Genomic DNA, 17,727 nt, shown 5'->3' with positions numbered 1-17,727 from the left:
ACAAATTTGCTCTTAGTCAATCAGATGCAAGGATTTCAGTAGCTTATGGCAACTATTGTAACTTGTTATTCACAACAAGTTTTCGTGGGGGCCTTGGAGTCGCCTTCTTGGTGAGAGCGCAAGCCATTTTGTTGGTTTTTCAAGTCACATGAGTCACGGCGATGTCCCCTCCAGTAGGATAGGCCCTTCAGATAGTGTCAAAACAGTTGGTGCAACATCTTCCTCATTCTCTCATCTCTCACCCTTGCAAGGAGAATTGACCCAGTAATCATACAAGTGAATAGAATTGGATTTGTTATGTGTCAGCATTTTCAAGGGCTGAAAATGTTTCATAGACTGAAACAGACAGATGTTTGGATCCTCTCTTCTGATAAAGATTATATTATTCATATCTACATCAAGTTTCTCTTCTACCAGTTTCTTTTCAAGGCCAAACTTGCATGCGTATTTGTAATATCAAATTTGAATGATTAATTGTATTGTGCACTGTAGGTCAGGCCAGGGTTGATAAGATCATGACAGTCAATATCTGTTGTCCATCGCTTTTTTGTTATTTATTGATAACCTTACCCCTTGAGAAGACTGAGTTTTATTTTGCCTTGATATCTAAAGGGAGGATAGTGCACTTAATGTTGATAACATTGTCAGTGCAGCTAACAGCCTCATACCAGAAACCAAAATGGTGGCAAGTATGAAGTGTAACTGTGGAACACAGGAAGGAGCCCCTGGCATGCAAGGGCATGGTGCTAAACTTATGAACTTGTTGATAATCAGCATGAAACACATGGAAGAATGGGGAACGTCTGCCAAGCCTTTGGAAACCAACATTCTCTGACTTCCGTGGGAGGTATGGAGGCACGACTATCCTGTTTTTACCTCAGAGAATAGACCTACAGTGGGCTGACCTGGTGTACTGGGGAAGGCTCAATCTTCTGCACCTAACTGCTGTTCAAACTATGGGGAAAATGAGCAATCAGAGCAAGGAGCCCCTTTTGCACAATAGTGCACCATGCTCCACTAGGCTTACCTAGTATACCAGGAAATAATGAGTGCATTATCAAACACAGGAACAAGCTCCTTGCATGCAAGCACATACACAATGCTGGTTTTTTTAAACTGTTGATATTATCTTGATACAGATCAAAGAGTGGATTAATCCTGCTATAAGCCATAAAGCTCAACATTTCTTTCACTTTCTTTGGTGAGAATATGTTGACTGTTGGCTCTATTGCATTAAACTTCAGAGGATCGTCCTACAATTGGCTGACCTGGTACACAGGGAAAGGATGTGCTGATTGCTGTTCAAACTTTGTGGGTGAAGTTTCAACATAGGAACTAGCTCCCTACACCTTAAGTACCCAGTAGCACTTTGTTGTTGTTTTTTTAAATCTACTGAAACCATCATAAAACAGATCAATGGTTCAGGCAGTGCTTCCAAACTTTTCAGAATTCAGTATCCCTTTTATATTCCTAGTGAGATGGTCGGGCAAGTAGCTGCTTATTTTATAATAAAAGGAGGAATTTGCCTATTATGCAAAAGACAAATAACCCAGTGAACAGAGCACTGATACCAAGGCTACCATATGTGCGTGAGTGCTGTTCAAACTGTGTGGGTAAAGTTCAAATACAGGAACAAGTACTGTGGCGAACATAATAAGCAAAACAAACAACATTTAGTATAAGCAAATAATGCTTTAATAGTTTCATGACCTGCTGATACCTTTGTGACTCAGATCAAAGATTGGGTACTTCTGCCAAGCCATAGGAGGGCAACTGCGACAGTCTCGTCTATGCCTCTGAGGATTGACTGACTGTGGGATGACCTCGTCAATCTCAGAAGGGGATGTGTGCTGGGCTGCCGTTCAAACAGCATAGGAACCAAGATAAAGTCTGGGCCAGTTAGCCCCATTGTTTGGGGCAGCTGACTCCATGATGAACTCTAACTAAAGATGTTCTTTTTACTTTCTATTCAAAAACCAACACTCCGTGCAGTGTTACAACAACAGATGTTTCGAGGGAAGCCTTAGATCACTCATTTTCCAGGTCCTGTCTTCTCTTGGGTCCGTCTTGTTTGTTTGGCTAGTCATGGTTTCACATGAGTGTGCCATTTTTCTGTCACATGAATCTCTTCCATATTGTGATAATGTCATGAATATCATATATATATATATATATATATATATATATATATATATATGTATATATATATATATATATATATATATGGGCTCTGACATGAGAAAAGGGCCCTTAGCGCTGTAGCGCACAAATGCCATGACAAACCAATACGTGCGCAAAAAAAAAAAAAATCAACTACTCTGCAAAAGTGGATATTTTTGCGCAACTAATTTTTCGCGCTTGGCCGGGTAAGAAGAGTTTCGTGTGTTTTTAATTCCGCGGAATAAAGACATGACGCACAGAAACATATGGCTAGCAAAAATATTCGCGTGCTTTTATTTTCGCGGTAGTTTCTGGTTGCGCGAAATGCGCGAAAATTTCCACTTTTACAGGAGTAGCTAGCTGTGTGCAAATGCATAGGAGCATCAAAAGTGGCAGTATTTGGGCAGAACATCCTCTTTTAATCATCATAATTTAGGCACTAAGGAGTAGAATTTCAGAAAACGGTTTGCATATATATATCTAAATACGTCAAAATTCATTCTACAATGTGGTGGTAAAAACTCAATTTCGGTATTTTATGCTCTAAGGGCTCTTTTCTCGTATCATGGCCCATATATATACCGGTATAAATTATACTAGGTGTTACAAAAAAACATTTCCCCACTTTTGATCCTTAATAATTCGAAAACTAGATATCATATAACATTATCATTGATATGAGTAATTGCTGAGAAGTGTACAGTTTTTTTGGAGGTGCTTTGAATAGGAGAGCGTGAATCAGTTTCATTAAATCCATGATTAATGTTAAAGTTAAGTTCCAGATTTTGGCCAAATTTGTACCCTCTGTACAAAAACTGAACTTTACACAGGAACCAATGATGTGTATGTGAGTGTGTGCTTACAATGACCCTGAATAATAGACATGAATACCACGAATACCACCTTTTCAGAGTTCTGCTGACTAGGCTTCTGTTTTCTTGCTCCAAGGCACATGAATGCCTTATTAATAATTCATGAATGATTGCCCTGGGCACTGCTAGTCTGAATTCATGGTGATGGGTAAAATGCATACATTGCACATGAAAGAAGTAAGCACATGTTTTCATGTGCTTGCATACACTACATTTCAGGATGAATATAGACTAGCTGTGATAGTGAAATTTTTCATGAATATGTAATAGAGCATTCAAACCCTGGCCATTGTTCAGGACCATTGTCTGGGTGTTAATCACACACTCCCATACACACCAATTGACCCCTGTGCAAAATAAAAATTTTGTACAGAGGGTTGAAAATAGAGCAAACTCTGAAACCTAACTTAAAAAGAAATCCTGAATTTCATGAAACTGATTTATGCTTTCATTTTCAAATTACCTCCAACAAAATTGTACACTATTCAGCTGTTGCCCATATATAGATAGATAGGTAGATATAGATAGATAGATAGATAGATAGATAGATAGATAGATAGATAGATAGATAGATAGATAACAGGCAGGATTTCTTTATTAAATTGATAACAGTGGATAGTATACGAATACAAGACCTTTCGAGGGTTTGGCAAAAACCATTAGTTAATGAAGAGGCAGAGATAGTAACTTTCCAGAGGGCAAGTTTTCAACAAGTTTACTTACTATATCTGAGACTTTGCCGATGGTATAGTCAATTTGTTATAACGTACAATGATAAAGTGAAATATAAGTTACCACTTATACCTCTGAATGCTCATAGCTTCCTAGAGCGAAGAGAGACATATTTGTCGTATATCCCTCATGAGCATCTGAAATGCCTTTGTAGGCTAATTCACAAATCCTGCATTGTTTTCTTGCTGTAGTGTTCACCATTTTGGTTCTGAGCTCCAGTGTAGAACTGTGAGAGGAGGTCTATAGGGCTTTATTATCCAGGTCATCATCAACTTTGGCTTTTATTTCCTTACAAAATCATGAATGCAGAAATCCTGTATCTGAATAGTTTCTCTGTGTTTTTCCTGTCGTTTCTTTTGTTGAATTTAATAATTCTTCCACATTTCGTAGGTCAAAACGAGGATAGTTGTCAGCCATTTCACCGCTCTCACTACTGGAAGCGGCCATTTTGTCGATTGAGCTGGATTGTATTGCTCGCGCGCTGTGCCGGCGCATGCTAGCGCCCTGCAAAAGTGTAAGAAATGTAGATATTGATTTCAGCATCAGTGATCATGGGGTAATCTTGGATTCCAAAATGTACTACCAGTATATTATGACAAAAAGGATATCATCTCTCACTCTCATAAATTTCTAGTGAAACCCTCCCTTTTTCATGCTCTGTACAATCATAATACCAAACATTGCACATGAGGGGTATGATATCAAAGTATTTGATTGATGAAACTGGCAAGGAGATTTGAGCTTATGAGCCTTTTGAGGTTGAGCTTGTAGCACAGATGAGTCTCAATGGCCTTGTAGAGTAGTTGTGTGCATGCCTGAGTAATATCACTGGTTCTAAAGGTATCATAATTTGTCACCAGCATGAAAAAAAAAAGACAATTTGAGAAGGGTTAATAGTTTTTATAACTATTTTTTTTTCTTCGTCAGTGGTGTAAGAACAGAAGACTCAATGATTCGTTCTAACAGCAAAAATTGTATTTTTCATTCCCCCTCTGCATCCCAGGATATGAAGTGTGTTGGAATTCAGTAAGTATATTCACAGCTTGACTTCTTTGTGATGGCACTTTAATATTCCCAAAGTAGTGTCATCAAATGGTTCTTATCTGAAATGCAGTGGTACTCTCATAACTTAAAATCATAATTATGTTTCTGACAGTACTACATGGCAGGAAATCATATTTCATACTTTTTTTGTGCTTTGATTTGATAAGATTTATTGAGCAAAGTTCTAAACAATATATCCACAGACATAAGTTGATACATGACTTGAAATAAGATTTGTGACCCTTCAAGTCAAAAGAAGCTACAAATTACTGGCACCATAATCAGAAAAAAATCAGAAAAAATCAGATTTTAGTCGAGGTACCAAGAAAAGTTCAACATTAGTTCTTTAGAATCTGTAGAATCTTTAGAATTTTGTCTACTATTAGCTAAAATTTCAAGACGTGTATACTAGAAAAGTGTGAATTATAATTTGTCAAAGGCATTTTTTTTTTTGCCTTGTCCATTTGGGTTTCATAGCCTGAGCAAGGGCTTTGTGCTGTGAGTTCATAAGCTCCACGCATACAAACTTCTTGAAGCTGATTGCCCAGCTAACAATTGGGTGTTTTTCTGAACGTTCTTGAAACATTCCAGATTCATTAATTGGACAGTTTGTCAAAACATTTTCAGAATGTCTTTTTGTGGAAGGTTTTTGACGTATTTGAAATGTTCAAATGGATGTTAAAAAGAAAAAACAGTAAAAAACCTTTCAACATTTTTAAGAACCTGCTGAGAACCTTTTGGACATTATAGATGTCAGAAAAGCTTTTAAGAATATTCAAAATGTTCTGTGGACATTCTGTGGATGACCAGAAAACCTTTAAAAACTGCCTAGAATGTTCAAAAAAAGTTTTATTAATAGAGGTTTTAAAAAGTCTTATGACCCTTTCCAGAATGTTTAGAGAACATTTCATATTCGTCTAGAACGTTCAGAAAACCTTGTATGAACATCTAATGTGTATTTTTTATTGGGCATTAAAAAAAAGTATAGTTCGTCGGGTGCCCGTGCATTGGCCGTTAATGCAATACAATTTGTATTGCGTTAACGGCCAATGCACAGGCACCCGACGAGTTATACGTTTATACAGGCACAACCTTGAAACTAATGTACCCTAATCCTAATCCTATATAATCTTATCGTACTCTGTTCCTAATGTCCTACCAACTATACCTGCTACATCCTATTCCCAGTTGATGTGTTTGTGTCACATTCTTTTAAATACTAGCAAAAATGTTGTAATGCGTGAAGACATGGTTACTAAAATTGAATCACACATACCTTAATTAGGCCTACTATGATATGAAAATACCTCTTCATAACAGATTTTGAAATTTTGAATAACTGAACAATAACATAACTACAATTTCTAACACAGTTCAAAAGTTTGAACTCAACATATATCTTTAGATTTCAGTGTCTTTATCTATTTTCACTAGTTTTCAAATTTTAGATTTTCTTACGTGAATTTCCATAAATATGCCTGAATATTCATGACATAAATCGAACCAATGACGAAGACATAGTGGACCTAACAAAAACATTCTTTTTTAATCCATTAAAGGTGAAGACATAGCAGTCTTAATAAAAAACTATTTTTGGACGTTCATAAATGATGAACATGTAGCAGACATAATAAAAACATTTTGTAATGTCCACTGACGTTTTTAAAACGTTTTCCAAAAAACCTGTGCTTTGCAGTAAATGCTAAGTCCAAACTTTGACGCTATATGTACATTTTAAAAACGTCCATATTAGACGAAGATGTACCTCAAGAAACCTCAAAGAAAAATTTGAGGAAACATTCTGAAAATGTTATGTGTTTGCTGGTTTGGCTGGTGATTACGTATCCCCTCAAATTGTTCATAGACCAAGTTCAAGTCAAAGATATGATAGATTGTAAACTTGAGTGATAGATTATTTCTGTTGAAGAGAGTCGTGGATTGCAGAATGGTTACAGTTAACAAGAGATATAGCATCTCCCTTGTCAGCTGACCAGACCTGATCCCCATGGTGCAACAGCTGGAAATGTGTGACTGTAGGTGTACATGCATCATTTTCGACATTTTTACTCTCAGTTAATATGATTTTATTGAATATCTGTATAAATAAATGCATGAACACAAATTAAGTATACTTTCTTAGAGTATGTAATTATGATCATGATTTAATCTTTGAAAAAAAAAAAGTGCCAGTAGTTTTTAGTTAGGATTGCATGTGACTACCATCTTGAAGATGGTCTGGAAATCAGTTGATTTTTACACTTAACAATAAAACAAAATTTGACTGTTTGATTTATTTATTAAAGGCCTCAGCAGTAAACTCAAGGATCATAGGATTTTAATATCATTATGTTTAATGAATACAGTATGTCCTTTTTTCCCAGCAATTTGAATATATAGTTGTTTTTTATGTATTTCACCACAGTGATCTTCCATGTTGCATTTGCATGACTTTTATGGTTTATCTTACAATGGAGAAACTGAAATTACATACATAATCATTGCTCTGGAATTCCCTAGGTACATAGAAGCCATAAGAAGACTGATCAAGAAAGGAGTGCGACTGCTGCGAACTATTCACATGACATTTGTACCAGGTATCAAAGAGACCTTAAAGGCAGAAACTGTCTTTCATGACATTATTTCCAGTCTGTAATTCATTTGTAAATATTATTGATATACAGTGGAAACTCGATATAACGAGATGGACGGGACCGAGTCATTTTCCTCGTTATAGCCGATATCTCGTTATATCAGTAGGCATAAAAGAAGGCATAAAATAATGACATTAATTTGCACATGTGGGACTACCCATCATATTTCAATCAATACTGAAAACTTGATATTGTGTGTGAGGGAATTACTCACCTTTATGGGTAAGAAGATGTTTTTGCCAAGGAAATCCAATATCAAGAATGTGTTTCTTATTAATTGTAGATGTTTGAATTTGTAAATTTATATAGCTTGCGATTGTATCAAGATCGTCTGTGGATTGGTATGTGCATGGTTATCGTATGGGTGTGTGTTGTGTGGAAAGCTTGAATATGGTCTGCACAATGCTGTGTGTGTATGTGACACATTCTGTTTGTACATTATGACTGCGTGTGTGTGAAGACGGGGAATTCCCTAAGTAGAAGGCCAATCACAGCATCAGATTGCCTCACACCTGCTAAACGTCATGATCGATGTCATGTATACATATGGCCGTCCCACCACATTTTCTGCATGTATCAGTGTGCGTGCACACACACACTTCACACGTACAACATGCAGTGCTAGCTGGAGTGCATTGAAGAAAATGATTATGTGTGTACAAGACAGTTTTTGGCGCATCAAGCTTTACAATCTCGGAAGATGATAGCACAGGCGAAGTAAAGCTTTACCGAAGGCATTTTGCTTTACCTCGCTATAGCAGGTTTGATTTACTATGTTTTTCTTTGTTTGGAAGTCACAAAATTTATCTCGTTATAGCAGTTATTTCGTTATAGCCGATCTCGCTATAAGAGTAGCATTTTACATAGACTTGTGTGGAAGGAAATTTGGGACCGAGAAAATTTCCTCGTTATAACCGATATCTCGTTATAGCAGTGTTCGTTATACCGAGTTTCCCCTGTACCTTGCAGGACACAATTCATCATATAAAAGTTGTCCTCTTATGATTTGATTATTATACAAAGATTCAATATTCATTCAGTAGAAAATTATTTTAAAGAGAAGTATAACCAGAGGTCTCACATATGAAAAGGGAATCAGACAGACCAAGGGAATACTTTCCCCTTCAAAAAGAAGAAGAAGAAGAAGAAGAAGAAGAAGAAGAAGAAGAAGAAGAAGAAGAAGAAGAAGAAATAACAATAGTTACAGAAAAAAAAGTCATTAAGAATTAGATCTTATTTTCTGTGGAATCGTTGCTGTTGTTTGGGGGGGGGGGGGGGGTCTGGGTCACGATGACATTGGCACAATACAGCACTTTAGTACCAGCACTTCTATAGTAATACAATATTCACATTTGAGGGGTTTAAACTGACTTTTGTGTACATCCTCCATGCAGTGTCTTTGTATGAGTTTTTATACTTGGTGACTGGAGCTTTGCTTTCACTTCACTGCAGATGAAGAGATTGGAGGTTTCCTGGGCATGCAGCTTTTTGTCAAGACACCGGAGTTTAAAGCCCTCAATATGGGCTTTGGCTTGGATGAAGGTTAGCAACAGAAAAAAAAACCAAAAAAACTTTGATATTTACATTGAATGAGAAAATAAAAAACATGAGAATGTATACATGTAGATGCTTTCGAAACCCTTAGCCTGTCAACATTCTTGTTTCTGCCTACTTTGAATAATACACAAAAAGAGGGAATAGCACACCAATTTTGCTTTTGATAAGGATGAGAATCTTTAGAAGTTCTGTGTTAAGGATTATACCTCATATATTTTTGTATGAACATATTAAAGTATTTATCTACAATGTATCATATGTCAGGCGTCATATCCACTAGACTACCAAGCTTTTGCCTGATAGCCAGTGATGGTTCTAATCCCTTGTAGCAGCAGGTACCTTGAACCTTGAACCTTGAACCTTGAACCTTAAACCTTGAATGAGTACTCTCCCAAAAAGCGAAGATGCTGTCCTGGAGAGGGATGTGCTGTGCAGCGTGCTGTGGCATGTGCCTGTGGTGATTTGAGCTCAGGTGCATCTTTATACAGCATATTCATCCAAATTAATGATTCTTGCATCAATTTGTTTTATTTGTCATGTTGTGACTCACTTCCTTGACTCATTCTTCATTCATTTGTTAGGTTTGGCAAATCCTACAGACAAGTTCACCTTATTCTATGGGGAACGAGCTACCTGGTGTAAGTAAAGAACATATCTATTGAAGTTTTATGGGATATTAAGAGATTGAATAAAGTACAAGCTGTTTGTTAATATATTCATTATGCATATGAGTTGTTACATCAATCTACTTTTCCTTCGATGGACTTATCTAAGCACAGAGAGACTTGATGATCACTTCTGGAAAACTTTAAATGGTGAAGTGTTAGCGATGTAGAGATTTTCATGCATTTTGTGCAACATGAATCTTACACAGAAATAGAAAGATGCAAACCTTTTGTTCATTGTATGTAATACTAGTTTATGTTTTGATTCTGGAGAATCAAAAATACACAAAATTTATTGTACAAAAATTACTCACTCCAAAAATTTCTGCTTTGAAAATATTATAATGAATACTTTTATGAATACTTTTGTGTAGGCTAATAGTCAAACTCCAGTGGTGCACAATGAGATTACCTGCATATTAGAGATCTGAAAAAGAATTGCAGCCATACTTGTGCATACAAACATACTATCCATCATGATATAGAGTGTGATGAAAGGATATTTTTGACTACTAGTGACAAATTGCCATGCTGCAAGCTTTACCATGAAGAGAACATGGCAATCACCATATTGTTCAATGAAATGTTGTCTCAAGTTACACATGCTGTAGTCTGCTCATGATAAATAGTTAGTAGTTGTGAAGTTTCAAAGTTCATACTTTCAGATAATGATTTCTTGATATTAGATTATAAGTGTGAATGAATGCTTCCAACATGATTTTTTTTCTTCCAAAGCAGTTATTGTTAGACAGAATGTGATGGATAAATGAATTAGAATTTTTAAAAAAAAATATTCACATGATTGGAATACTTGATAGACAAGAAGATATAAATGATGACTTTGTTGACCTTTGTTGATTGATTTGTTGACTACAATGACTTTGAACAATACTTTCTTGTTTCAATATAGGGATTGATGTTGTATGCACCGGAGACCCTGGTCATGCCCTCATGTTTGTTGAAAACACTGCTGCAGACAAGGCTGTGAGTCTAACTCCCAGAATTTTCTTGCATAATTTTACTTGTATAATTTTACTTGTATATGCATTTCTACCCACCTCAAACGGCAGAAGCTAAGATTTATTCAGTTTATATTGGACAGCTACTTTTTAGTTTGGCATATTATTCATCAGAGATTTTAAGCAGAGAATCTTGCTACTGAAATTTCCTCTGGCAGTTATTACATCTATGTGTCCACCTGCCAAAAATTTTGATTATATCTATTTCTTTTATAGAAAGATGTGTAAATTCTGATTAGCTTCATTTACTGTAAACTCGTTCTACATGTTTGTAATAGTGAAATCAGTACTGTTGCCTTCTTTCTTAACATTCTTTATTCATAAAGTTATATGAAGAATGAAGATTTATCTGTATCAGTGACTTTCACTGCTTCCGTGGTTTGTCAGTTTTTTGTAGTTGTTTCTAATTTGAAGTTGTACATGATTTTTTCACCTTTATCCCAAATCCATCATGGTTTTCAGCGCAGAGTAATGGATGCCTTCCTTGATTTCAGAAATGAGGAGAAAAAGAGGTGAGTAAAAATCCATTCAATTCAGTTCAGTTCAATTGAATTCAGTTCAATTCAGTTCACTTCACTTCAATTCAGTTTAATTCAGTTCAATTTAATTTGATTCAATTCAGTTCAGTTCAATTCAGTTCAATTTAATTCAATTCAATTCAATTCAATTCGATTGTGCTTTATTTCCATCAAACAAAAGGTAATACACTTGTTCATATGTGCTTGTATGCAGAGTATATATTTCATAAATCATATTGTTTAATTTTAACAATTTATAAGAAATGCAAATCATGAAGTTTGATATGAAATATATGAATGAATGAATATGTAATGACAGAAACAATACATAATATGCAATGGTGACAAGTAAATATAGTGATGGAATAGAGTAATCTACTGAAAAGAGGAGCTTGTGAAACATCTACAATCACAGAATCATGTTCATAGTGCTGCCTTTGCATAGTGTGAGTGCATTATCACAGTATCTTCTTTTTGACACCCCTCACCGTGAAAAATGAAAAAAGATGACTAAGCTGTCTGTTAATCATTTGGTAGAGGTGTCAGTCTCTTTGATAGCAAAATTACAGTGCTAAAGCAGTACTGCACTCTTCTCCATTTGAATACAAAATAAAACATCTGAGAACAAACTCTGAATCAATTTTTCATAATTTTGATCAATGCTCAGATGGCTGAGAATAATTTGCATCGCACAGCAATTGAGATTGAAAACAGAGAATCTACGAGACATAACAGTGTTGTCTGTCATTTTCGTAATTAGTGACATGTTTGTTTGTCTGTTTTTTATTTTGTTGTGTGTTGTTTGGGTTTTTTTTTAGATTGAAAGCAGTCTTGGAGACATAACAATGTTGAGTGCTTTTATTTTTTTGTTTTTGTTAGCAGCACACGAGTGCATTCTTTTAGTTCTTTGCAGATTGAAAGGAGATAAACATGGAGACATAACATATTGTAATCTACGGTTTTATTTTTGTAAGCAGCAAATTGATATTATGTATTTTGTTATATTGTTTGTTTTATTTTTCTGTACTGCAGATTGAAAACAGAGAAACTGGGAGATATCCAAACTGTGAACCTGACAAGAATGTCTGTAAGTGTCAGATTTATGCAGTGATGCATAAAAACAGCATGCTATCCACTCCAGAGAGCCTTATAAACAAAAGAAAAAAAATATACAGGGAAAAAAACCCTTAAGATATCTAGTTATTTCACCTCAAGACAGTTACTTGAGAAGTGTTTTTTTACTTATGATCTCACTACAAAATATTTGCCTCCGAAGTATGCAGCTCTCAATGCTACAACCTTCATCAGCAGAATGACCCGCCTTCGCCTTGATCACTTAGTGGATAAGGGGGTCATAGTTGAATTTCCAATACAGATGAGCTTCTACTCTTAAGACAATTGCTTGTCAATATTTACCCATTTTAGGGTTGTGCACTGTTCTTCTGTTGTAAAATATTCAAATTCTGCAAATTTTATCATGTTGGGTTTAGACTGGGGAAGGTGGGGGGGGGGTACCACCCCTGATCAAGGGAGAGAAGACTTTAACTGCAAAAAAAAAAGCAAAACAAAGAGACACCATATTCAATGAATAACAAAAGCTCTATGAAATAATTATGATTTATTATAAAAAAAAAAATCACACGTACTGTAGCATGCAAATGAAATACTGTAAACGTGGAAATTTTCGAGGTACATTAATTTTCGCGGATTTCGCGCTACGTTCGGCTAGCGCGAATTCAAAAACGCGCGAATATATCTTCGCAATTTTCTATGCACATTTTTTCGTCGATGATACTGCTCCGTAGTACAGACATGTTTACGCATATAGCAGTATCATTGCACGCGCCGCACGCACCGAGCCCATGGCCGATTGGTGTGCTACATCTCCGCGACTACAGTACATGTATCGAGTAAAATACGTGTACAGTGTACTACGTACATAGTGTAGTTGAGCGCTTGTACACTCACACTCGCGCCGCTAGCGCTCGCTACGTCGCTTTCATAAGCTAGCATCGCTGGATGAAAACAGCGACTGTGTATTAACCCGCTGCGGAGCGCGAATTCAAGAACTCGCGAATATGTTTTCGAGCCGCTCAGCGCGAAAAATTAATCGCGCGAAAATATTGACGTTTACAGTAATTTAACTGTTGTCAAATTCAGCTTCAAGTGAAAATATACTTTATCAAGTTAGATGACTCGTGTTCAAAAAAAAATGTCACACACCTGGTGAAGAAGTAAAGTTATGTATAGAGATAGAAAAATAAAGTCTTGATGTAACATACATATCATTTTTTTTTTGATTTCATCAATTCATACTATTATTTGCAAGGACTAATGAGTATTAAGAAATTCACTTTTCAAAGTGAAATAGTTGTATCAGGCAGTCAGCTAAGGTTAAAATTGAAAATATGTGATGGTATTTGTCTATGTTTGACAATTTGATATATCTGATAACTTGTTTATTGTGAGGGTATTTATATAGAAAGGTGTACTAAAATTAAAAAAAAAAAATGCATTGTTACCATCTGAATGAGGTTTTATGTGAGTAATTAGCTGATAAGTGCATGATGCATTGTACTTTGTCAAGAGAGAGAGAGAGAAAAACAAACAAACAAACACTTGCATTTGAGGAGGTGTAGCCAACAATCTGTGCCCATGGGAGGATTAAATCCCTCCCCCCCCCCCCAAAAAAAAAAGAAGAATAATCATCATAATATTTGTATTGTTACCATCTGTTTATATTCTTGAGAGCAGGTGGCTTGTGAGTGCATGGTTCAATATATCTTTGTCATACACACAAAATGTGCTTTCAGGGCGGTGTGGCAAACAACGTCGTGCCCATAGAGCTGCGACTGCGATTTGACCTCAGGCTTTCCCCCTGGCAGACACCAGAGGTGAGTGAGAGCAAAACCTGTTCAGTCAAGAATTCATTGCTGCTTTTTGAAGCACACCTTTAAAGGGGATGGTGCTGTGTTGGTTTAGATCGGGCTGTGGGTCTCCAACCTATTTTGTGTGTGTGTGTTTGTGAGACAATGAGAAATATGAAAACATGTAACCCTTTAGTAGAGGAATTGACATTTTATTTGATGAAAATTGGTTTTGAAATGGCTGAGATATCCAAATAAGCGATCCTAGTAAAATATGACAGGCCACAACTTTTATTAGGATCTCTTTGTTTTACCTTGTTTTTGGATATCTCATTCATTTCAAAACCAATTTTCATCAAAATAACTTTCAATTCCTCTTAGAATTGTTTGCTCTTGAACATTTCATGGAGTGGTTTCTAAATATCTTGCAAAAAATTAACAGCTGAAGCCTCACCTCAACAATTATTGTACGATCCCTTTAGCAATGCTGAATTTGCAATTATTGTAGCAAGTTATTTTGACATTTTCAGTGTTTCGCAATAAATTGTTATTCTCGACTTATTCATAAAATATGGGCTGTATATATATATCCACCCTCGTTATATCAGGTATCTCGCTATGTCCAACCTCGTTATATCAGGTATCTCGCTATGTCCAACCTCGTTATATCAGGTATCTCGCTATGTCCAACTGTGTTATATCAGGTATCTCACTATATCAAACCTCGTTATATCGGAAATCTTGCTATATATCCAACCTTGTTATATCAGGTATCTTGCTATATCCAACTCTGTTATATCAGGTATCTCACTATATCCAATTCTGTTATAATGACGTTCCACTGTATCTACGTTTTGTGTTGACTACCAGTACCTGGAGAAGAAGATAGAGGAGATGGTGGCAGCCGGAGGTGATGGCGTGAGCTTCGAGTGGCTCAGGGTAAGATATAGAATGATGAAAACAGATGAAATCACTGTCTTGAAATAAATCATAAGATATATTTTCACTCTGCTAAACCAGCAGTGGTTGGATGGTTGAGCATTTTAGAAATGCTGGCAATTATTACCTCATTTCTGTTGAACTCACACCTGTTGTCGTGTTGTCTTTTATTTCTCTGAAGTGTTTTTGTTTGTTTTTGTTTGGTTCTTCTTTTTTTTTCTTTTTCTTTTTGGGGGGGGTGGTTAATAGATGTTGACACCAAGCTTCAAAAGTGAGACTTTTTTGTATCTCAAAACTACAGATGATCAAATATCCACTGTATGGTGTGAATGCAGGTACCTGGTATATTAGAGCCTTGTGCTGGAATAGTTCTAGTAGCATCACTCCAGTTGACACACAGATCAAATATGACCATTTGAGAGTTATCTACAAATGCCCTAATGAGAACCTTTTGCTTTAGATCCTGTGAAATATGCTTTTTGTCTAGATTTTCAGCAAATTTTGATTGATTCATCAATGTTATGGATGTTAAGGACATGTGGTACGGCCAAATGGCACATTGGAGGAGACGTGGGCAATTCATAACTTCTACATTGCTTTCCATCCACTGCAGAAGGGAGTGTGCTTTACAACCCCACTGGAAGACAGCAATGCCTGGTGGATGGCATTCAAGAAAGCATGCGATGAGGAGTAAGTATTTATGTAGAAATGACATCTACTGTGGTTGAAAAAAAAAAAGGTACTGGTAGTGTGTCAGGGTTGATAGAGCATGATAATGTACATGTATATCATACTGATATTTACTGCTTTTCAGGACATTGTTGATATTATTGCCCCACCCACGGGATCTCTGACTCCATGCTACGACCCGAGGGGCTTGCTCTGAGGGTCATAGCATGAAGCTGGCAATCAAATACAAAGCAGTCTATATCTGTTTTATATAGCAATTTAGTGGAATGAAAAGAAATTGTTTGAGGCCAATTGTGATCACATTCAAATAGCAAGTTCACACTTAGGCGCCACCATGGACAGTGCAGTTTAGCAACTATGAGGCTGAGGATGATAGTTGAAGTTATGCCCCCGATGTCAGCCAATCAGAATGGAGGATACATCAGATGGCATGAGGTGTATAATGTACCTCATCTCATGCGTTAAAATGTTATACTGACGCACTGTTTTTACTTCAAAGCTAGTTGCTCATCAGAACTTCTTTTATTACAGAAATAGCAAAGCAGATTTCTCTATACAGTGCACTCTTGTTATAACGAACATGGCTATAACAAACTTCCTGTTACAATGAAGTACAAAAATACAAGTCCCAAAATTATTATCTATATATCTTTATTCTTGTTATTTGTTTGGTTATAACAAAATTGCTGTTACAATAAAGTAAACATTCTGGCCCAAAAATTATTATCTATATATCTTTATTCATGTTATTTCTTTGGTTATAACAGAATTGTAATAAAGTAAATAAAACTCATGGTCCCAAGGACTTTGTCACAACAGGGACCACCTGTATTTTGTTTATTTTATTTCTCTTTGTTTAATTACAACTATAGAAAACTGGAGCTTGAGAAAGAGATTTTCCCGGCGGCAACAGACAGCTGCTACATCCGAGCCCTTGGCATCCCCTGCCTGGGATTCTCTCCCATCAACAACACAAAGATCCTCCTTCACGACCACAACGAGTTCCTCAACGAGAACGTCTTTCTTCGAGGCATTGCCATCTATGAGTCCATCATTCCGGCCATTGCCAATGTGCAATAAGGAGTTCAGGCTCCTTCTAAAGGGGAAAGGGACAAGGAGTTGTAACAAGGAAAGTTTGAAAGGAGCAGTAATAATGAGTAGAAACAAGAAATTGTAGCAAGGAATGAAAACAAGGAGTGGTGACCAGAAGTTGTTCTAAGGATTAGTGACAAGGAAAAGGAACAAGGAGTGGAAGCAAGGAATACTAACAAATAGGAAAAAGGAATGGTAACAAGGAGCAGCAATGAGGAGTAGTAACAAGGGGGTCGTCACCTGAAACTTTGTTCTTGCAATTTCACTAGGGCACCTCACAAGTGTTCAAGAGAATTCATGCATCCACCATGCATGTGCCATCTGGTGACAGGACACTTGCTCCTGCGACAATTGCTCCGATCATATTTTCTCCAAGGACTTAGGGTTAGGGTTAGGGTTGTGGTAGGGTTTTAGGTTTAGTTTGATGTTAGGATTAGGGTTAGTGTAAAGGTTATGTTTGTTAGTCAGTTTTATGTTTGGCTTAGCATGCAGATATTTTGTGGAAGCAGTTGTCGCAGGAGCAAATGTCATGGAACCATGCCATCCAAGCCTTAACTGTATGCATGTCGCTACAGGGGGCACAATAAAGGTTTTATTGTGCTATTAACTCCCAGCTGTCAATTTGGGAGAGGAAAAAGCATTGAGAACCTGATTATTTCTCATTATTATTGTTATTAATCATGTTGTAAAAATCAGTGATGAAGCCAGCCATTATGACAGATCAAGAAGATGGTAGAGTATGAAAAATTGTGTTACCTAAAAATTACCGACATGTTTCTGCTTTGTTTAAATTTTGCCTGTGCCTTAATGTCTTATATTGATGTCACGCATTTTACTTCAACAATACATTGTCATTGTACTTCTCTTTTAGACACCTCAATGGGTTTATACTTTCAACTCGATATCAGAATGTCACTTGGA

General features: G+C 36.4%; 1 protein-coding gene across 1 annotated transcript in view; it reads left to right on the top strand.

Moving 5' to 3' along the window:
* Nucleotides 1-17,727, top strand: part of LOC139743813 (aminoacylase-1-like) — a 30,531-nt gene extending 12,804 nt beyond the window's left edge. The window contains exons 5-15 of the mRNA XM_071654269.1: nucleotides 4,768-4,790; nucleotides 7,326-7,402; nucleotides 8,912-9,001; nucleotides 9,598-9,654; nucleotides 10,592-10,665; nucleotides 11,163-11,212; nucleotides 12,251-12,305; nucleotides 14,032-14,112; nucleotides 14,956-15,024; nucleotides 15,638-15,714; nucleotides 16,587-17,727. Coding sequence (XP_071510370.1) covers nucleotides 4,768-4,790; nucleotides 7,326-7,402; nucleotides 8,912-9,001; nucleotides 9,598-9,654; nucleotides 10,592-10,665; nucleotides 11,163-11,212; nucleotides 12,251-12,305; nucleotides 14,032-14,112; nucleotides 14,956-15,024; nucleotides 15,638-15,714; nucleotides 16,587-16,794 — 861 coding nt within the window. The 3' untranslated portion in view covers nucleotides 16,795-17,727. The remainder of the gene's footprint in view (nucleotides 1-4,767; nucleotides 4,791-7,325; nucleotides 7,403-8,911; nucleotides 9,002-9,597; nucleotides 9,655-10,591; nucleotides 10,666-11,162; nucleotides 11,213-12,250; nucleotides 12,306-14,031; nucleotides 14,113-14,955; nucleotides 15,025-15,637; nucleotides 15,715-16,586) is intronic.

The sequence above is a fragment of the Diadema antillarum genome, unplaced genomic scaffold (genome assembly GCF_040938485.1).
Source record: "Diadema antillarum isolate AM-2024a unplaced genomic scaffold, OU_Dant_1.0 seq00001107_RagTag, whole genome shotgun sequence".
Taxonomy (NCBI): Eukaryota; Metazoa; Echinodermata; class Echinoidea; order Diadematoida; family Diadematidae; genus Diadema; species Diadema antillarum.
Note: the sequence above shows the minus strand (reverse complement) of the source record. Positions and strands in the feature narration are given on the sequence as shown.